The following is a 24051-nucleotide window of genomic DNA, read 5'->3' as shown; positions in this document are numbered from 1 at the left end:
CTAATGGTCTAAACTATTTTCTTTGCCGTTCCTAAATTCAAAATAGTTTAGACCATTAGCAGACCTTCACTTTTTGGATACAATGTGCAGAAAATGGTATTAAAGCAGCGTTCTTTTTCTGAACCGCAGTGGGAGGGAACGTGACTGGAGGCTGGAGCCTGTGGCTGCCGTCCGACCAACACAAGCTTGAAGCAACTGAGCGTGGAGATTAGAAAGTTACAAAGCACACCATTTTGCTCCAAGGTAAGTTGTTAGTTGTTTATTAGACGATTGATTTAAACATTGTTTAGTAAAAGTTGACGTTAATAGTATGATTTAGTAGCAGGGAGGGTGAATGAGTGACCGCCGCGTCCTCCACCTCCAGAATGTAAACATTGACATGTGCATGATGTGCGCACCCACGGGAAAAGGAATAAAAATAAATGCCCCAAACGTTCTGGGTGCCTATGAAGCACTGTTGCAGGACGCCCAACAGCAATGTTTCACCATGGCGTTATTATAGTATGAATGTTGTTGATATGAATGCTTCTATTCCTCTTCGGAAAAACGCCGACATAACACGGTCCTCAATGGAGGTTCGCTGATGTTTGTCCTGCTTAACAACGGTATCGAGGCAGCTGAGCGAGCGGGCGGGGCTTACCGCAGGGCCTATTCTGTTGGCTTTACTTGAATACAATTCAAGTTGAAGCTTATTTTGTTCAACTGTTTGTTTAAAGACTATTGTATTTTGTGTTATTTTGTAGTTTTCACGCTGCTTCACCAACTATAAAGAGCGTCGGTTTGAAACTCGATACCGTGTCATCACCAGTCCACATACCGGGCCAGGGTGCGGAAGCATCGGGTGCGTGCTGCCACAGGATCTGGTCGATGGCTTCAGGAACGGAGCGGTAATCTGGGAACAGTTCCACGCGGATGCCTCCGTCTCGTGGTGGAAGGTAAATCACCTCATGGGCTGTGGAGAGAAACGCATGGCAGTCAAGTTGAACAGTTAAAGTGTAGTGGAATGTAAAGGCCTTATTCATACTCGCTTTGGGTGAAGAGCTGACCACCGAAAACTACAACATGACGTCACTGAGCCGCGGTGGTAAGAGACTCACCGCTCACCCCAAACACATCTCTCTGTTTTTACTAAAACTACAACATGACGTCACTGAGCCGCGGTGGTAAGAGACTCACCTCTCACCCCAAACACATCTCTCTGTTTTTACTAAAACTACAACATGACGTCACTGAGCCACGGTGGTAAGAGACTCACCTCTCACCCCAAACACATCTCTCTGTTTTTACTAAAACTACAACATGACGTCACTGAGCCACGGTGGTAAGAGACTCACCTCTCACCCCAAACACATCTCTCTGTTTTTACTAAAACTACAACATGACGTCACTGAGCCGCGGTGGTAAGAGACTCACCGATCACCCAAACACATCTCTGTTTTTACTACGGCCAACAAAAGACATCACTCTTCCACAGTGAATGAAGCGCAGTGATGCCTGATTTATTCTTCGTCGTACAATGTGTTCCGTGTTGAAAATAGCTGATATACAAGCTCACAACACGTCACGTCCGGACACGTTGTGAGCTTGTAGATCAGCCACCCCCAGCATGCGGAGATGCAGGCTCTGAGAACATTCAGAAACTTTTGCCTTCACAATAAAAGTGTGCCCATATAGAGAAGGAAAATAATTAAGAATGTGGTGGCATTTCACATTGCAAAAGAGCATTTTTTGTAAAATCATGTAAAAAATATAAGGAATTAATTTGGATAATGGTAATGGAGATATTGTAAACGTTGTCACTTTATTAATCCCAAAGGACTTAATTTGGAATAAAGTCTGCGGTTTTATATGGCTATGGGCTGTGCCAATAATAATTTAAAAAAGCAAAAAAAGAACGAAAAAAGAACTATAATAGTTTCAAACGATGAACTTCGAATGATGAACTATGAACGGAACTAGTTCATTTTTAAAATTTTGAACTGTGAACTGAACTAGTTCCTAAAAAAAAAAACTTTCCCAACAATTTTTGTAATGCGCGATTAACGCACTGAAGTTTGACAGAATGGTTGAGAGACGCATGCATGTGAATGCAGGCAGTCAGTGAGCCCCGCCTCTCTCCCCCTCTCTCTCTCTCTCCCAGTGAGTCTACACAATTAGAAAACTTAGAAAACATGTTATTTTGATCAACATGGCCTGTTATCTCTCGTAATGGTACCATTGGCCAACATCAATACAGTTCTTTAGTTTGGGTCTGGAAGGCTAAATGTCATCAAATGGTGGTCCGTGGCTCAAATGCAGAATAAATAATGGTCCTTGATATGAAAAATCTTGAAAACCACTGATTTAAGGTATATTTAGAACGTATACAAAATATGCAATTAATTTGTGATTAATCACAGTTATGGACAATCATGCGATTAATCGGATTAAATATTTTAATCGATTGACAGCCCTAATAAATATATATATATATATATATATATATATATATTATACACACACACAACAAAAACCACAGCTGTGTGAAGTGAGGGGTGCTACTATATTAAAGTCTAACTCATGTTGATTAGGTGATGTAATGGTGATTATAATGTCTATTGCTCAGACACTAGGACATAAAATTGTCAATGAGAATGTAATATTTTTGTGGGAGGGACATCTACACTAATAGCTGAATAATAGGAGGGCATATATAGGGGTGCATTTCATTTAGAACAAAATGCCTTATGTGCCAAAACATTTTATTTCAATGTATTCTATTGTTAATTGAATTAAAAAAACGTATTTTGAAGTTTTTAAAATGTATTTTTTATGTTTTAATTGATTACTAAACATCGGTCCAAAACATCGGCATCGGTCGGGCTCTAATCAAAAGGACCACTTCACCACTTTTCAACCTATCTTCATATAATAGGTCCTCACTAATAATCATGAAAAAAATGGCGAAACTTTTTTTCTACTCGGTCTGTGTCTCATAGGAGGGCTGTGGGCAGTTCAGAAACCGTCTTCCAGTGACATCATCGATGGGGAATACAAGCTAATAGAAACTGCAGGCTTTCTAGTCCTGAAAAGTCGCAATGTGAAAAAGGAAGCCATCGTTCTCACGATAATGAAAATCTAAATATTTTTGCAAAACAATCTTGTTTATAAAAAATCTGCCTAATGATGATGTCACTGTATAGGACAGTTTTCTAAACTGCCCCACAGCCCTCCTATGAGACACAGACCGAGTAGAAAGAAATCGTGGCATTTTATCATGATTATTAGTGAGGACCTATTATATGAAGATAGGTTGAAAAGTGGTGAAGTGGTCCTTTAAGCCAGTGTTTCCCCAGCCATACATATATATATACCGTATATTAGCAAATAGTAGCCCGGGCCGTTAACCCATTCTGACCTGAGATCAGATTCATAACGAGGTTTCCGCTGGACACACACTGGTCTGATTTAACCCATTCTGACCTGAGATCAGATTTAAAAAAATGTCAGTCGTTCTTCGATTTTTCAAAAATAGCAGACCTACAAGCTCGTAGCGCGCCACTCGGTGGCGCGCTATGAGCTTGTAGATCTGCTGTTTTTCAATAGCTAAAGCATAACATGATGCCGACACCAAAATGGGTGCCCGTTCAGAATGGGTTAAAATGCAAAATCGATTGGGACCCCCGGGCTGTTATAAGGAGCCGGGCCGTTATTTGCCTATAGGCTGTTATTTGTTTTTGCACCGGCCTGCACAAGGCCATTATTTTGGTTTCAGTATATACATACAGTAACATACAGTAACATGTAGTGCAAATATTGTTTGGAACTGGCATTACCGTAATAATACAAAATAAAAACAAAGCTACAGTACATACAGTAAAGCGTTTATACAAATATACTGTACAAAACAACATAATAATACAGGGTTCCTTACTGCCATGAAATTCAGTGAATTATTTTTCATTTTATCCCATTCTGACCGGGCACCCATTTTGGTGTCGGCATCATGTTATGCTTTAGCTATTGAAAAATAGCAGATCTACAAGCTCATATCGCGCCACTCGGTGGCGCGATATGAGCTTGTAGATCTGCTATTTTTTGAAAAATCAAAGAACGACTGACATTTTTAGAATCTGATCTCAGGTCAGAATGGGTTCATCAGACCAGTGCGTGTCCAGTGGAAAACCTGGTATGAATCTGATCTCAGGTCAGAATGGGTTAAAATCAGGGGGACAGTCAGCCAGATATTTCGTGAAGCCTCATTTGAAAACGGTAGTTCATATAATGGCCTGTTGTGGCGCTGGACTGGACCCAAAAAGCCCCATAGCTCCATAGAGGCCCATGTATTTTGGCCCAACTTCACCTAGACTGTATTACCTTAAAAAACATGGTCATGAATACTTTCTTCTTCCAGTCACTATAGTTTAAAGTCTCATTTCTAATGTCATAATATTATTTTTGGAAAATGATGGTCGTATTTATTTAAAAAATGACCGTAAAGTCGCGTATGTTCTGAGGGGCGTGGCTACCGTTACAGTCTATGAACGGGATTCCCCTCCCACTCGAGTCAAAATAAAAACCAACGGAGAAGAAGGGGGGGAAGTCCCGCCTCGTTGTCTGGGCCAGCCAATGGCCAGCTGGTCCAAAAGGGAGCCAGCCAATGGGCCAGCTGGGCCCAAACGGATCTAGAAAGATGGCGACTTATTATTTCAGGCTTCATTTTACGTTCATGTTAGACCCGGAAAACGCTTTGTCCATATTTTTTATGGTCAAAATACAGGCCTGAAGAAGGTCAGTAGACCCAAAGCTTGCTACATAAATACATTGATTGTGCAGCAGATCTGAGTGCGCGGAGCTCCCCTTTATGTTTTCTCAAAATACAGGCCTAGAAAAGATCATTTGGAATTAAAATGTTCGGATATCATTTAATAAATAACAACCTAACAACATAGTGTTAGTTACTTTTTTTACATCTGTTCTTTTTTCCATGTTATCTTGCTTGGGGGGATTGATATAGCATACAATATCCTCATTAATGCATATAGGCCTGGAAATGTTGTAGAATATGAATTGTTAAAAAAACATATTGTGGGAACTAAACTTGTGGGAACCCTGACTGTAGCAATCTCAATGCTACAGATACTCATCATCCTCCTCCAATTTAGTGCAACAATATTGTAGGCCTACTTGTACAAGACCTACAAGCTCACGAGGCGCATTGTGAGCTTGTAGATCTGCTATTTCTTTGCACACCGGCCACGGCTTTTTGCACCGGTCAGCACCCCGGGCCATCATTTGGGGCGCGTTCGGAAATACCACACTCGCCTATTAGTTTGCATTGCGCAGTGGGCTCAGTGCGCTATTTCCGAACGCGCCCATAGTTACATACAGTTCCATGCAGTCATCTTTTTTTAGTATGGTAAGCAATAAACATTGCAGGCAATGCATTTTGATTTAATTGTAAGAGGGAGAGTATCAACACACAGGTGTAACCACTACATGTTCTGATTGAGCATGGAGAAGCAGCGGACAAATATATGATTTCATTATAAACTGTAGGCCTACGTACCGGTAGATTTTCACCCAATGGAAATTTACACTTCACGGATTATAGGCCATTTGGAATTAGAACAATCGGTTGAAGAATGCCCGAGTACAGAACGATTTAAATATCAACTTTTTCGTTGCGCTGAGGACTTGTTGCGCCGAGGTGTTTTATAGTAGGCCTACTATACTTGTGAGGACCTGGCTGGCGCACGCCGCGCACCGAAAAGGGTTATTTTTTTTTCCTTCTCTGCAAGCTCACAAAGCGCTGTCATGCAACACTTAGTGCTTGTAGATAGTGATACACGGATGACAATAAACATTACACAGAATATACACCACTTTGCATTAAAACAATTGGTTGTGCACATAGGAGGCACTTGTGAAACTATGATTTATTTTATGGATGTGGAGGACTGTTGCGCTGTTGTGAAATGATCGAGTGGCGGGCGGAGATCTGCAAACTCAACACGGTGAACACGCATATAATAATATAAATTTTGCCCATGGGCCGTTATATGGAGGAGGGCGGTTATTTGATGGAGGCGAATATTACGCAAAATGGTGTCGGAACCTGGGCCGTTATTTGGTGCTGGGCGGTTATTTGAGCATGGGCTGTTATTTGGTAATATACGGTGTATATATATATATATATATATATATATATATATATATATATATATATATTACCTTTTTTCCACACACACAGCAATGTGTATTTGAAACCCTACAGGGCTACAACATATTTGTTCTCATATAGGCTACACAATATGACACGTTTTATATATTTAACAAAAATATTTTTAATATTTATACATTTTATTTCCTGGCCTATACCAATGCGAATACAATTGCTTTAAATTGCTTTCATCGCGCCACGCACGATCAACACAGTTTGAGTAGGCTACATGCAGTGCACATTGCACACACACAGAAAGTCACTTTCTGACTGTGTGTGTGTGTGTGTGTGTGTGTGTGTGTGTGTGTGTGTGTGTGTGTGTGTGTGTGTGTGTGTGTGTGTGTGTGTGTTGTGTCAACTTGTGTGTGTGCAGCCCGTGCAGGCGGTCGCAATCTGGACACGCTGAATCACACATGTTTAACATAACCGTAACATTTACGGTTATGACACATTGACAACAGCCAACGTTATTCTGAAACATGAAGGACCTGGCTGGTCCTGGGTCAGTGGCACCTGGCTACTCTGCTTCTCTCTCGTGTAGTAACTTATGGACATGCAGTGGACTGAGCTGGTCCTGGGTCAGTGGCGCCTGGCTACTCTGCTTCTCTCTTGTGTGTCTCTTATGGACATGCATGGACTGAGCGGAACTTGTAACACAGCCGTGGCTGATGGGCTTGTAGGTCAGCTTAAAAGACAACAGCAAAAAGCAGGCTGGAACGCGCAGAGGTATTGCGGTGTGTTTTTTTATACAGTCCGCCAGGACGTGCCAGGACAGGAGAGTATAGGTGATGTCCCCCCATGTAAACAAAACCATACATTAACATGTCTATGGCCGAGGCTCGTTAGACTGCTGGGGATGGGCAGCCCAGTACTAGGCTATATATTGCTATGGGGTTACTTTTCCTCCTGTTTCCGAGGCTACTTTTTGTTCAAATCAAACGGCACACCTGGGCTTAAAGACACTGCAAGTAAATGCCTGGGATTTACTTCGAGTTGAAAGTGCAAAATGTACTTGATAGTTAGGCTGTCCAAAAGTATAACATTATTCTATTGTTCTGTCGCGTGACTGGACGCCGGGGCTGCGCCATGACACTCCCCCCCCCCCCCCCCCCTTTTTAACTCAAGTAAAAGTTGTCTATAGCAGTATCACAATGTAATATGCTCTACAAGTGGTTAAGTTTCAGAGTAAATACGCAAATTAACAGTAGCCTTATCGGTTCCAGCCCAACTAGTATAATACAGTAAAACAGTAGTTTTAAGTAGTACAACGTAACAGTAGCCTAGTCTAGTAATAACTAATAATTGTAGCGAAGGTATATAATATTTGCATGTGAAATGTAGAGGTAATATTAAACGATTTAAGTGTCATGTGTCCAGTGACGGATTAACCCCTCTCAAGGCCCTGGCGCTTCACCAAATCAGCCAATTAATTAATTAATGAATTAATTAACATGCATGCGTTTAGCGCATATCCACTACTGCCTGCGCTGCCCGCTGACACAAGACACAGCAGCCAGCAGGCACTGCACTGCGCACAGCCTTTCCAACTTCAGTCTCTGCTAAACTAACTGCAATTTCCCCGAAAAATAATTAGCCTATATCTACAAGCTCCATTAGCAGGCAGGTTTTGTCGCCAACACATGTAGCTACATTTGCAAACAGTGCTGTTGACCATGTTGTTACATGGTCCATATAACATGTGTTGTGTGCACCAACAGACAATGCCAATATGCTATATTAATATTAGAACGTTTTAAAGACAGATTAATTATTGACGACAATGCAACCTGTGGGTCCACCGTCACTCTAAACTTTCATAATAGCAATTAAATTAATTTACTCACGAGTGAAATGGAGGATGTAAGAACACACTTTTGTTGCATTAGAGCAGGGTAAATATGAAGTTTTGCGCCAAGGTCTTGTTTATATTCCTGACTTTACATAGGCTGTATGTTATTGTCCCAACTTGCAACCGTCTGAGTGAGGGGAGGGGGCCTTCCTGAGCAAGGGGGCTTCTGACGGCGTCGCTTACTCGCTTCCCCTTAGCTGTCGGAGGAGGAAGCGACGCGCAGCCGTGGGGAACCCCCCCAAACCGACTGCCCCCCCTCCTCCAGGGAAACTGCTACAGAAACTCTCTGAAGACCAAAAACACTAGCGGGGGTTCTTATATATGTTGCGTTATATTTTTGGAAAGAAGCAACAGCTGTACCTATAGTCTCGTACCAGGCCCTGCAACCTTCGGGCCCTGGCGCTTATAAACTCCACCTAGTTCCATTGTTAATCCGGCTCTCCCTCAAAATATAGTAGGCCTAGGCTTTTTTTTTTTACTGGTGGGCCAACCACGGAACGTGACGCGCACGCACGCGCGTGCATGTGCGCATCCAAATCGCGACCACTTTAGACTACACTTTAGAAACGAGACCAAATAAACAACTACACTTTAGAAATAAGACCAAATAAACATCTACACTTTAGAAACAAGACCAAATAAACTACACTTTAGAAACAAGACCAAATAAACAACTACACTTTAGAAACAAGACCAAATAAACAACTACACTTTAGAAACAAGACCAAATAAACAACTACACTTTAGAAACGAGACCAAATAAACAACTACACTTTAGAAACAAGACCAAATAAACAAATACACTTTAGAAACAAGACCAAATAAACAAAATATAGTAGGCTAGGCCTAGGCTTTTTTTTTTTTTTTACTGGTATCACGGAACGTGACGCGCACGCACGCGCGTGCATGTGCGCATCGTGGCATGCACACAGACCGCATGCATAGCCTATAAGCCTATAGCCCAAACATAAAAAAAAAAACCCTCTACGAGAGTCTAAATGTTTGGGCTATATCCAGACAGTCACACTAATGATACACAGCTGTATAAATCAATATAAAACCACATTGAATCCATTTGGAAGGACCTTTTTGAAAACCACACCCTGTTTTCCTTCCGGTACTATAGTGTTAAAGAGTAAAGGGTTTTTAGTAACAGTGTAAAACAAGTGAATGTGTACATAAGTGTACATAATAGTGTACATAATAGCCTGAAGTTACCTGTCCCCGGTGTGTTACAGCTGCTCCATACGACCATCACCAGGAGCACGTAGAAATTAATCCGCATGATAATCTTCGGCCTCAAAGCCGTTAAAACTCTGCTGTTTACCGCGACGAGCAGAGAAGACAGGACCTCCATTGTTGTGCTCTGTTCAGGTTCCTCTGTGAAGTGTGAACCTTAGTTCCTCCTTCACCCCGTCCCCTACTAACCTCTCTCTCGGACCCTGAGCCGGGGCCTATAACCTCTAGGACACTCCCCCCTATAGCTCCCATCCGATGTGACGCAGAGCAGTGTTGTTTTCGTCGACTAAAACTACAGTAAGACGAAAAATGTTCGTCGACTACCTTTTAAAAACGAATCTATGATGACTAAAACTAAGACTAAATATACTGACAATTTCGTCAACAAATAAAAACTAGACTAAAATGTTTATAGTAAGGGACTAGTGGACAAGAGATCCAGTTTTATGCTGGGTTGCATGCTGAAAATAGCAGATATACAATCTCACAACGCGTCGCAAAAGTGTAAAATATGTCATTACAACGACATCAAGGCCTGTCAAAACACATTTTAGTCGACTAAATCAACTGTAGATTTAGTCGACTAAAACTAGACTAAACACTAGAACATTCCAGGTGACTGAAATGTGACTAAAACTAAGTGAAAGCTATTCAAGAGACTATGACTAAAACTAAAATAGAAATAAATTTGCTGCCAAAAAACCCACTGATGCAGAGCCATCTAATAGAAGAGACATTGAGTGGGCAGATAATGTATGCATTGTGCAACCTCCCATGACTGTTTTAAGGTATTGCACAGTGACAACTATAAAGTCTCTGTGTGATGTCTTATGTTGTACTATTTACTACACTACAAAACTAGTAGTCTAAAATAAAGGGATTTAAGGTCATTATACAGCTAGCTGGGCTGTTGCCATGAATGCATTCTGCCTACTATTGATTGATTGATTGATTGAAATATTTATTAACAGTTTGCAGAATTACAGTAGGCCTACACATTTCAAGCACAGACTCAATACAAAGACTGTTAACTGTGAGTGGACGACCCAATTAAGCATTACACTTGTTTACAACAGCTGGGTCCACATTGTTCAATTCATCAAAACATTTAGAGACATACAAATAGACACTATAGCTATAGTTAAAGAACAGAACAGGAATTCATCATAAAGGAAGCAAAAAGGGAAAATATACATAGACAGTCAGTGAGGGGAAAAGGGGGGGGGGATTCAGATTTTACAGGGGCCAGTTTCGAATTGCAGCCGTCCATAGGTGCCCTTTGAGAGGTCCAGGACTCCAATTAAAATCTCAATAGAAGTCTATATTATGTAGGAGAAGAGCCTCCATATTGGACAGGACGTCTTTAATGCTCTGATTCAATTGAAAGGAGCTTTATTGGGCGCGAGAAGAGAAAACATACGTTAACTAAACATTGCAGAAGCAATTGTGTCACAATCAAAAACGGTTGAAAATGCGGAAGGCATAATTGTAGTTGGAGGAGGTAGTATAGACAGAGCTATATGTCACATCCTCCTATAGTATACAGGGTATAGGCCTATATATAAATAGTTTTGCCGTCACTTTTTGGGACAAATATATAAGCAGCATTTTATTTCCATCAAGACAATTTAAATAGTATTACAAAGGCATGGCATTCTATGCTCGTTTTGGTCACACGTAAAGTTTAATTCACTCGCCATATACCAGGCAGCATGGCGGTGTCACGGCGACATTGGTGACCTGATGAGATGTGTGACCATCTTAATGGTGCGACGTATTATTTATTGATTCACACTATAACTCACCACCAGGGAGGAGGTTTTGTTTTTAACTCCGTGGACTATTAAATTAACATTGAGCATCTGCTGTGCTGATGAACCAACCGGTGGGACGCCCGAACGTTATGCGATTGTCTACGCGGCGGTCACACATTTCGGCGGGTCGCCGATTCCACCGTGACACCGACATGCTGAGAAAGGCTGTTTTGTGCGTGTGTGTGTGCGTGTGTGTGTGTGTGTGTGTGTGTGTGTGTGTGTGTGTGTGTGTGTGCCCCACACGTTTAGACACGTAATGTGAGCTCCCTTACAAACATGAGGGGGAGGGGAGAGAAAAACTAAAATAAACGAATGCCTTAAAAAAAATCACACCTCTCTCTCTCTCTCTCTCTCTCTCTCTCTCTCTCTCCAAGACCAAATAAACAACTACACTTTAGAAACAAGACCAAATAAACAACTACACTTTAGAAACAAGACCAAATAAACAACTACACTTTAGAAACAAGACAAAATAAACAACTACACTTTAGAAACAAGACAAAATAAACAACTACACTTTAGAAACAAGACCAAATAAACAACTACACTTTAGAAACAAGACCAAATAAACAACTACACTTTAGAAACAAGACAAAATAAACAACTACACTTTAGAAACAAGACCAAATAAACAACTACACTTTAGAAACAAGACCAAATAAACAACTACACTTTAGAAACAAGACCAAATAAACAACTACACTTTAGAAACAAGACCAAATAAACAACTACACTTTAGAAATGAGACCAAATAAACAACTACACTTTAGAAACAAGACCAAATAAACAACTACACTTTAGAAACAAGACCAAATAAACAACTACACTTTAGAAACAAGACCAAATAAACAACTACACTTTAGAAACAAGACCAAATAAACAACTACACTTTAGAAACAAGACCAAATAAACAACTACACTTTAGAAACAACTTTGACGTGTCCTCCAAACACAACATTCCTGCCATTCAGCCTAAAGGAAGATTTCTCACACACACACACACACACACACACACACACACACACACACACACACACACACACACACACACACACACACACACACACACACACACACACACACACACACACACACACACACACACACACACACACACACACACACACACACACACCTCAAAGGTATACTATTACTAGAGAACTGGTTGGATGGCCTTCTAATGAGACAGTGTTGTTTTTGTCAGCAAATTTCTATTTTAGTTTTAGTCATTAGTCTCTTGAATAGCTTAGATTTAGTTTCAGTCACATTTTAGTCACCTGGAATGCTTTAGTGTTAGTCTAGTTTTAGTCGACTAAATATCATAAGATTTTAGTTGACTACATCTACGGTCCATTTAGTCGACTAACATGTGCTTTGGTGCAGGGTCCTTGATGCCGTCATAATGACTGATATTACACTGGCTGAAAATAGCTGATCTACAAGCTCACAACAAGCTGATATACAAGTACTTGTAGATCTGCTATTTTCAGCATGCAACAAAGTGTAAAATGACTTATACTGGATATCTTGTCCACTAGTCCCTTCCTAACATTTTAGTCTAGTTTTTATTTGTTGACAAAATCAACAGTATATTTAGTCATAATTGTAGTCATCATGGCTTAGTTTTCATTCAGTTTTGATGTTGTTTTTGTCAGTGAAAAAAGGTAGTCGACGAACATTTTTCGTCATAGTATTAGTCGACAAAAACAACACTGGAATGACAGCGCAAAATTTGTCACTAGTCCACCCATCGACTAATCTAATATACGGCAACCTTCCCTGTGTTTCTACACTAGTCCACCCATCGACTAATCTAATATACGGCAACCTTCCCTGTGTTTCTACACTAGTCCACCCATCGACTAATCTAATATACGGCAACCTTCCCTGTGTTTCTACACTATAGTCCACCAATCGACTGATCTAATATACGGCAATCTTCCCCGTGTTTCTTCACTAGTCCACCCATCGACTGATCTAATATACGGCAACCTTCCCTGTGTTTCTTCACTAGTCCACCCATCGACTAATCTAATATACGGCAACCTTCCCTGTGTTTCTACACTAGTCCACCCATCGACTAATCTAATGTACGGCAACCTTCCCTGTGTTTCTACACTAGTCCACCCATCGACTGATCTAATATACGGCAACCTTCCCCGTGTTTCTACACTAGTCCACCCATCGACTGATCTAATATAGGGCAACCTTCCCTGTGTTTCTACACTAGTCCACCCATCGACTGATCTAATATACGGCAATCTTCCCTGTGTTTGTAGATCTGCTATTTTTCAATAGCTAAAGTATAACATAACGCTTAAAACACCAAGAGGGGTTCCCTTAAACCGCAAAAAAAAGGGGAAAAAGTCACGTGTGTTCTGTACGCATGGATGAATGCAAGTAACCCATAGAGTTAGATGTATACTACATACTAGAACATATACTGGAGAAAAACACATACTTTTAAAAGTTAAACTTTGGAACCTCCATATTCCGTCACTACACTTTCACAGGAGGAAACCGCTTATCCGTAGTCGGGTCGCGGGGACTGACTCCAGCAGAGAGCTCCAGACTTCCCTCTCCAGAGCAACATTAGTGACTTCTCCTCCTGGGGGATTCCGAGACAGTGATTTGATGTGTTTCCTCCAACTGTGCCTTGGTCTGCCCCGGGGGGGTCTCCTCCCAGTGGGACGTGGTCCTTGGTCTGCCCCGGGGTCTCCTCCCAGTGGGACGTGATCCTTGGTCTGCCCCGGGGGTCTCCTCCCAGTGGGACGTGGTCCTTGGTCTGCCCTGGGGTCTCCTCCCAGTGGGACGTGGTCCTTGGTCTGTCCCGGGGTCTCCTCCCAGTGGGACGTGATCCTTGGTCTGTCCCGGGGTCTCCTCCCAGTGGGACGTGATCCTTGGTCTGTCCCGGGGTCTCCTCCCAGTGGGACGTGATCCTTGGTCTGCCCCGGGTCTCCTCCCAGTGGGACGTGATCCTTGGTCTGCCCCGGTGTCTCCTCCCAGTGGGACGTGGTCCTTGGGTCTCCTCCCAGTGGGACGTGCCTCGAGGACCTCCCTATAGGGAGACGCCCGAGAGACATCCTGACCAGATGCCCCGAACCACCTCAGCTGGCTCCTTTCCAGGCGAAGGAGCAGCGGTTCTACTCCGAGTCTCTCTCGCGCGACTGAACTTTCTCACCCTATCTCTGAGGGAGACGCCAGCCACCCGTCGAGTTTTCCCTAAAGTCATAATAGCGACTCTAATCAATGACGGCTACGGCCGTCGGCTCCGGCAACCGGAAATGGATTGGTGCATCGATACATAAACCTGCTCTAAATGGATCAGTGCATCGATGCATAAACCTGCTCTAAATGGATCAGTGCATCCATACATAAACCTGTTCTAAATGGATCAGTGCATCAATACATAAACCTGTTCTAAATGGATCAGTGCATCGATACATAAACCTGTTCTAAATGGATCAGTGCATCCATACATAAACCTGTTCTAAATGGATCAGTGCATCGATACATAAACCTGCTCTAAATGGATCAGTGCATCGATACATAAACCTGTTCTAAATGGATCAGTGCATCGATGCATAAACCTGTTCTAAATGGATCAGTGCATCGATGCATAAACCTGTTCTAAATGGATCAGTGCATCGATGCATAAACCTGTTCTAAATGGATCAGTGCATCGATACATAAACCTGCTCTAAATGGATCAGTGCATCGATACATAAACCTGTTCTAAATGGATCAGTGCATCGATACATGAACCTGTTCTAAATGGAACAGTGCATCGATGCATAAACGTGTTCTAAATGGATCAGTGCATCGATACATAAACCTGTTCTAAATGGATCAGTGCATCCATACATAAACCTGTTCTAAATGGATCAGTGCATCGATACATAAACCTGTTCTAAATGGATCAGTGCATCCATACATAAACCTGTTCTAAATGGATCAGTGCATCGATGCATAAACCTGTTCTAAATGGATCAGTGCATCGATACATAAACCTGTTCTAAATGGATCAGTGCATCCATACATAAACCTGTTCTAAATGGATCAGTGCATCGATACATAAACCTGCTCTAAATGGATCAGTGCATCGATACATAAACCTGTTCTAAATGGATCAGTGCATCGATACATAAACCTGTTCTAAATGGATCAGTGCATCGATACATAAACCTGTTCTAAATGGATCAGTGCATCCATACATAAACCTGTTCTAAATGGATCAGTGCATCGATACATAAACCTGCTCTAAGTGGATCAGTGCATCGATGCATAAACCTGTTCTAAATGGATCAGTGCATCGATACATAAACCTGCTCTAAATGGATCAGTGCATCGATACATAAACCTGCTCTAAATGGATCAGTGCATCGATACATAAACCTGTTCTAAATGGATCAGTGCATCGATACATAAACCTGTTCTAAATGGATCAGTGCATCGATACATAAACCTGTTCTAAATGGATCAGTGCATCGATACATAAACCTGCTCTAAATGGATCAGTGCATCGATACATAAACCTGCTCTAAATGGATCAGTGCATCGATACATAAACCTGCTCTAAATGGATCAGTGCATCCATACATAAACCTGCTCTAAATGGATCAGTGCATCCATACATAAACCTGTTCTAAATGGATCGGTGCATCGATGCATAAACCTGTTCTCCGTCGCAGCCCTTTCTACTACGGCAAGAACATACACCTACACATAGTGTCTACAACGCACATGTCATCATAACCATGTTCATTTAAATGATAGCTGTCATACATTTACACCGATTGCTCCATCACCTCTACAATTTACAATACAATTTAGGCATTTATCAGACGCTCTTAATCCAGAGCGATTTACATTAAGCAAGAACAAAAAGCATGGGAATACTGATACATCACATAAAAGCATTTATCATAAAACATGCGTAAGCTAAGAACGTAACAGTGGAATATCTATATAATGAAACTATACATATAAACTATACATATTTACTACTATGCTATACATATGTATTATGGCGTGCTATGACTATATACAATGCTGTCTACATAACATGCTATAAGTCTGTGTCAAATGCTATCTAAGGGGGTAGGGTAAGTGCTATCTCTCTTATGCTGTGTGATGTGTTGGCATGCTCTGAATGAAGAAATAACACTAATACCATATACAGTATGTCATATTAACCATGTTTATTAAAACGGGTTTAGAATAACACAGATTGCTCCATGCAGTGCCTTCCTCTTTCCACTGCTGATCATGTCCAGCGCGTTTAAGAATTAAGCAATATCGGCAAGTTAGCTGACGCGCGACGCAGTGATTTAATAATAATAATGTGTTTATGTTTGACATGGTGGTTCCGTGGCTCAAATGGGTCTGAGAGGCTAAATGTCATCAAATGGTGGTTCCGTGGCTCAAATGGGTCTGAGAGGCTAAATGTCATCAAATGGTGGTTCCGTGGCTCAAATGGGTCTGAGAGGCTAAATGTCATCACATGGTGGTTCCGTGGCTCAAATGGGTCCGAGAGGCTAAATGTCATCAGACGGTGGTTCCGTGGCTCAAACGCGGAATAAATAATAGGCCTTGATATGAATGATGATGGCCACTAGAGGGCGGTATTCTCCCATTCAGAGGATCAGGGGGATGATGCAGGCCACTAGGGGGCGGTATTCTCCCATTCAGAGGATCAGGGGGACGATGGCCACTAGGGGGCGGTATTCTCCCATTCAGAGGATCAGGGGGACGATGGCCACTAGGGGGCGGTATTCTCCCATTCAGAGGATCAGGGGGGGTGATGGCCACTAGGGGGCGGTATTCTCCCATTCAGAGGATCAGGGCGATGATGCAGGCCACTAGGGGGCGGTATTCTCCCATTCAGAGGATCAGGGGGATGATGCAGGCCACTAGGGGGCGGTATTCTCCCATTCAGAGGATCAAGGGGATGATGGCCACTAGGGGGCGGTATTCTCCCATTCAGAGGATCAGGGGGGATGATGGCCACTAGGGGGCGGTATTCTCCCATTCAGAGGATCAGGGGGATGATGCAGGCTACTAGGGGGCGGTATTCTCCCATTCAGAGGATCAGGGGGACGATGGCCACGCGCAGTCTGGGGTACTCTCTGAACTGGCGGCTGTAGATGCGGTGCTTTCCCTTGGCCCAGATGGTCATCTGGACGAAGCCCAGGAACGAGTACAGCGCCACTGTGTGGTGGGAGACAGGAAAAAGAAACAGTGTTGATTTTGTCGACTTAAGGCCTATTCATAGTCTGGATTTTCGGTGGCGAGGTGACCACCGCTCCGGTGGTGAGCTGACCACCGGAGTGGTGGTGAGGTGACCACCGCTCCGGTGGTGAGGTGACCACAGCTCCGGTGGTGAGGTGACCACCGCTCCGGTGGTGAGGTGACCACCGCTCCGGTGGTGAGGCGACCACCGCTCCGGTGGTGAGGTGACCATAAATAAATAAATAACGTTGAGCGGTGGTGAGTAAAAACAGAGAGAAGGGCTGGAGCGGTGGCAGCTCGTGACGTCATGTTTTGGTCACCCCACCAACGTAAATCCAGACTATGTATGAGCCTTAAAACTATGACGAATAATGTCCGTCGGCCGGCCGTCTGCGTCGACCACCTTCTTCCGCTGACGAAAACCACGTAAAAACGGAGCTATGACGACGACTAAAACTGAGACTGAAGATATCGGCGATATTCCGGCGTCGACAAATGAAACCGAGGCACACATATATGCTAATTGAAGCGACATACTTAACTATAGCAGTCCGACATTCAACAGGCCGACACATGCCTGGCTGGTTAAGACACATGCCTGGCTGGTTAAGACACATGCGTGGCTGGTTAAGACACATGCCTGGCTGGTTAAGACACATGTGTTGCTGGTTAAGACACATGCCTGGCTGGTTAAGACACATGCCTGGCTGGTTAAGACACATGCGTGGCTGGTTAAGACACATGCCTGGCTGGTTAAGACACATGCCTGGCAGGTTAAGACACATGCCTGGCCGGTTAAGACACATGCCTGGCCGGTTAAGACACATGCGTGGCTGGTTAAGACACATGCGTGGCCGGTTAAGACACATGCGTGGCCGGTTAAGACACATGCCTGGCTGGTTAAGACACTTGCCTGGCAGGTTAAGACACATGCCTGGCTGGTTAAGACACATGCGTGGCCGGTTAAGACACATGCCTGGCTGGTTAAGACACATGTGTTGCTGGTTAAGACACATGCCTGGCTGGTTAAGACACATGTGTTGCTGGTTAAGACACATGCCTGGCTGGTTAAGACACATGCCTGGCTGGTTAAGACACATGCCTGGCTGGTTAAGACACATGTGTTGCTGGTTAAGACACATGCCTGGCCGGTTAAGACACATGCCTGGCTGGTTAAGACACATGCCTGGCCGGTTAAGACATGCGTGCGTGCGTGCAACCGTGGCGTGCGTGCGTGCATGCATGCGTGGGTGCGTGCGTGCTACAGCGACTGTGTCTTGTACCTGGTAAACACTGCGTCATAACAGAGAAGCTCACCCACGCCCCCACCTAGACAGATGGACAGATGGACAGAAGGACAGATGGACAGATGGACAGAAGGACAGATGGACAGATGGACAGAAGGACAGATGGACAGATGGACAGATGGACAGATGGACAGATGGACAGAAGGACAGAAGGACAGAAGGACAGAAGGACAGATGGACAGATGGACAGAAGGACAGATGGACAGATGGACAGATGGACAGAAGGACAGAAGGACAGAAGGACAGATGGACAGAAGGACAGAAGGACAGAAGGACAGATGGACAGATGGACAGAAGGACAGATGGACAGATGGACAGATGGACAGATGGACAGATGGACAGAAGGACAGAAGGACAGAAGGACAGAAGGACAGAAGGACAGAAGGACAGAAGGACAGATGGACAGATGGACAGAAGGACAGAAGGACAGAAGGACAGATGGACAGATGGACAGATGGACAGATGGACAGATGGACAGAAGGACAGAAGGACAGAAGGACAGATGGACAGATGGACAGATGGACAGATGGACAGAAGGACAGAAGGACAGATGGACAGAAGGACAGATGGACAGAAGGACAGATGGACAGATGGACAGAAGGACAGATGGACAGATGGACAGAAGGACAGAAGGACAGATGGACAGAAGGACAGAAGGACAGATGGACAGAAGGACAGATGGACAGATGGACAGAAGGACAGAAGGACAGATGGACAGATGGACAGAAGGACAGAAGGACAGATGGACAGATGGACAGATGGACAGATGGACAGAAGGACAGATGGACAGAAGGACAGAAGGACAGATGGACAGAAGGACAGATGGACAGATGGACAGATGGACAGATGGACAGAAGGACAGAAGGACAGAAGGACAGATGGACAGATGGACAGATGGACAGATGGACAGAAGGACAGAAGGACAGATGGACAGATGGACAGATGGACAGAAGGACAGATGGACAGAAAGAGAGTTGGAGGGATAAAGGACAACCTAGACGAGGTGTCCTGATACTGTATCCGGATCTGCCCTTATGTGTCATATCGGGTCATATTGGTGTCTGTGAAAAGCCCATGAGTCTAACCCATTCTGACCTGAGATCAGATTCATACGAGGTTTCCACTGGACACACACACACACACTGGTCTGATGAACCCATTCTGACCTGAGATCAGATTCTAAAAATGTCCGTCGCTCTTCGATCTTTCAAAAATAGCGGACCCACAAGCTCGTATCGCGCCACTCGGTGGCGCGATATGAGCTTGTAGATCTGCTATTTTTCAATAGCTAAAGCATGACATGATGCCGACACCAAAATGGGTTCCCGTTCAGAATGAGTCTAACCATGCAGCGATCCTGTTGAGGGGGGTTTGACACTCTATGGCAGGTACATCAAATGTTGGGGCATGTGGAGTTTGCTTCGGAGTTGCCCAAAAGACAAAACCGATGCAGGGCCCTTACAGCACCACTCCAGGAGACGGGAGACTCCCACACCCGAATAGCAGATCTACAATCTCACAACGCGTCGCAGCGCGACGCGTTGTGAGATTGTAGATCTGCTATTTTCAGCATGCAACCAAAGTGTAAAATATGTCATTACAACGACATCAAGGCCTGTCAAAACACATTTTAGTCGACTAAATCAACTGTAGATTTAGTCGACTAAAATCGTATGACATTTAGTCGACTAGAACTAGACTAAACACTAGAACATTCCAGGTGACTAAAATGTGACTGAAACTAAGTGAAAACTATTCAAGAGACTATGACTAAAACTAAAATAGAAATTTGCTGCCAAAAACAACACTGGCTGCAACGGAGCTGAAGGTCTAAGGACATACGACAGAACAGAACACAGTGCTGATGTGCATACTGTACTGTATTAAATAAACTGTAGTCGTGGTATACTACTGTACCTCATATGTGTAGTTTGGGCAGGACACAAAAAAGTAGAGCCAAGTGAAGGGATTCTTAGTCGGATGAGGAAATGTCCTGCACTTATTGGTTCCTGCAAAACATAGAATAGAAAAAAAAACAACAACTTTAGATTTGATCCGTGAAGTATTGGTAATAACACCCCCCCCCCCCCCCCCCCCCCTCCAAAATAGATAAATAAAATAAATAGCTGATCTACAAGATCACACAACTACTGCTGGCGACATTATACGTCGTCTCTGTCGGGCAGAAACTGTATACGTGTAGCTTCGATATTTCATCTTTTTTTTCTTATTCTATTTTCTGTGTAAATGATCTTAATGTAAATGATCCTAATGTTTTAACTAGAACTAAGATGAGAGAACATATTACTCCAGTTTTGGCTTCACTGCACTGGCTTCCGGTTGTTTTTAGGATTGATTTTAAAATTATTTTACTTGTCTATAAAGCTCTCAATGGTCTCGCACCTTCCTACCTACATGACTGCCGGCCTAAATATGTCCCAAACCGCCCCCCCTAAGGTCTTCCACTGCTGGCCTGCTCGCTTTGCCTAAAAAAATGGCAACTAAAAAATACGGGGAAGCAGTTTTTGCTTCTACGGGCCGTCGGCATGGAACAAACTCCCACTGTACCTTCGTCAGGCAGCCTCTGTAGACATTTTTAAAGCTCAGCTCAAGACCCACTTCTACAACATTGCTTTGAATTGATCTTTTATTTTTTGTTATTCATGTCCTCACTGTATTGCATTACTGCTTGTTTTTTAATGTCGTTACCTTGCTTTTCTTTTTTATTCTCCATTGTTCTGTAAAGCACTTTGAGCTGCATTTCATGTCATGAAAGGTGCTATACAAATAAAGTTTTATTATTATTATTATTAATGTAAATGATCTTAATGTAAATGATCTTACCGTCCCCTCGGAGGTTCTGGAGGGCCAGGTGGATGGAGAAGTTCCCCATCTCACACAACTTTATAGTCATACGAAAGAGAAACAAACAGAAACCAGAATTAAACGGAATAATAATTATTGGAGTATAATAATAATCTGTGTGGAGTTTGCATGTTCTCCCCGTGTCCCCTAGGGTAGGTACCCTCACATGTTCTCCCCGTGTCCCCTAGGGTAGGTACCCTCACATGTTCTCCCCGTGTCCCCTAGGGTAGGTACCCTCACATGTTCTCCCCGTGTCCCCTAGGGTAGGTACCCTCACATGTTCTCCCCGTGTCCCCTATAGGGTAGGTACCCTCACATGTTCTCCCCGTGTCCCCTAGGGTAGGTACCCTCACATGTTCTCCCCGTGTCCCCTAGGGTAGGTACCCTCACATGTTCTCCCCGTGTCCCCTAGGGTAGGTACCCTCACATGTTCTCCCCGTGTCCCCTAGGGTAGGTACCCTCACATGTTCTCCCCGTGTCCCCTAGGGTAGGTACCCTCACAAAAAAGCATGCAGTAATCCTGGTCTCTGGCCAGCCGGGGCGCCTGATGGAGGGGAAAGGAACTGGTTGGAATAACGTCTTCCTTCCACGCGCTACGTCCAACCAGGGAAACTCCCCCCTGTCAGGTGTAAAGGAGCAACCTGGACACTCGTGCATGAAGGAAGCATGAGTTCAAGTCCGTTGCTCTCCCCAGGTTGGCGGAGGGTGTGTAGAGCCCAGGATCACATTAGATAATTGACACAGGGGCGAAAAATGGGTTACAAAATCGTGGGATAAAAATTATAGAAAAAAGAATAATAATAATAATTGCTGGTGTAGAAGCGTATGGTGTTGTCAGTGGTACAGTACAAACATACCACGAATATGACCAGTGCATAGTTGACCTGGAGGTCTCCGTACGCTGTGGAGAGAGGAGGTTTAAAACAGATTAATTCAGATCATGAAATCATGTTGACACTATGCCAGTCTAACCACCGATCCCACACAGGGGTAAGGGGTCGACACTATGCTAGTCTAACCACCGATCCCACACAGGGGTAAGGGGTCGACACTATGCCAGTCTAACCACCGATCCCACACAGGGGTAAGGGGCCGACACTATGCCAGTCTAACCAGCGATCCCACACAGGGGTAAGGGGTCGACACTATGCCAGTCTAACCAGCGATCCCACACAGGGGTAAGGGGGTTGACACTATGCCAGTCTAACCAGTGATCCCACACAGGGGTAAGGGGTCGACACTATGCCAGTCTAACCAGCGATCCCACACAGGGGTAAGGGGTCGACACTATGCCAGTCTAACCAGTGATCCCACACAGGGGTAAGGGGTCGACACTATGGCAGGTAAATACAATGTTGGGGCATCATGTGGAGTTTGCTTTGGAGTTGCCCAAGTTGCAAGTCTACGTTTGAGTGAGGAGTCTCTAATATATAGCTAGATAGCTATAAACACAACATGAGATATATAGCTAGATAGCTATAAACACAACATGAGATATATAGCTAGATAGCTATAAACACAACATGAGATATATAGCTAGATAGCTATAAACACAACATGAGATATATAGCTAGATAGCTATAAACACAACATGAGATATATAGCTAGATAGCTATAAACACAACATGAGATATATAGCTAGATAGCTATAAACACAACATGAGATATATATCTAGATAGCTATAAACACAACATGAGATATATATCTAGATAGCTATAAACACAACATGAGATCACAATTTGAATAAAATGACTATTTGGAACATGAACAGTATAATTATGACATAGGGGAGAGAGCGCTAGTCTGGATAGTTCTGTGTCTATACATATGTGTCTATAGCTTCCAATGTGCTTTTGGGCTTGTCAATCTGCTTTTGCTAAATGGTAAAATGGTAAATGGTGCATTTATATAGCGCCTTTATCCAAGGCGCTTTACAGAGATTGTGCATTACATTCACCCATTCACACACACATTCACACACCGATGGCAGCGGAAACCATGCAAGGCACCAACCAGCACATCGGGAGCAATTAGGGGTCCAGTGTCTTGCTCAAGGACACTTCGACAGTAACTCTGGGGGAGCCCGGGTTCGAACTGGCAACCTTACGGTTACCATCCAGGCACTCTACCCCTGAGCCACCGCCGCCCTGCGTGCGTGCGTGCGTGCGTGCGTGCGTGCGTGCGTGCGTGCGTGCGTGCGTGCGTGTAACTCACATGGAGGTGTGTACAGAGGATGGTTGATATAGTAGGCCAGCCATGCTGAGAAACTCCAGTAATAAACGCAGTTCTATAATCCAGAACAGAGACGACACTGTGTTAGAGTTCTATTAGAGTCCAGTTCTATAACCCAGAAGAGAGACAACACTGTGTTAGAGTTCTATTAGAGTCCAGTTCTATAACCCAGAACAGAGACAACACTGTGTTAGAGTTCTATTAGAGTCCAGTTCTATAATCCAGAACAGAGACAACACTGTGTTAGAGTTCTATTAGAGTCCAGTTCTATAATCAGAGTTCTATTAGAGTCCAGTTCTATAATCAGAGTT

General features: G+C 43.6%; 1 protein-coding gene across 1 annotated transcript in view; it reads right to left on the bottom strand.

Annotated features, from left to right (window-relative positions):
• Positions 1-16290: 16290 nt before the first annotated feature.
• The window catches only part of LOC310867759 (very-long-chain enoyl-CoA reductase-like), a 30007-nt gene continuing 22246 nt past the window's right edge, over positions 16291-24051 (bottom strand). Inside the window, exons 8-13 of the mRNA XM_083777883.1 lie at positions 23723-23795; positions 22365-22408; positions 21487-21544; positions 20560-20651; positions 18619-18664; positions 16291-17314 (exon numbers count right to left, since the gene is read on the bottom strand). Coding sequence (XP_083634009.1) covers positions 17187-17314; positions 18619-18664; positions 20560-20651; positions 21487-21544; positions 22365-22408; positions 23723-23795 — 441 coding nt within the window. The 3' untranslated portion in view covers positions 16291-17186. The remainder of the gene's footprint in view (positions 17315-18618; positions 18665-20559; positions 20652-21486; positions 21545-22364; positions 22409-23722; positions 23796-24051) is intronic.

This window comes from Protomyctophum parallelum, assembly GCF_964188405.1.
Source record: "Protomyctophum parallelum genome assembly, chromosome: 12".
NCBI classification, from domain to species: domain Eukaryota; kingdom Metazoa; phylum Chordata; class Actinopteri; order Myctophiformes; family Myctophidae; genus Protomyctophum; species Protomyctophum parallelum.
The sequence above is the reverse complement of the archived record's forward strand: the minus strand, read 5'-3'. Positions and strand labels throughout refer to the sequence as shown.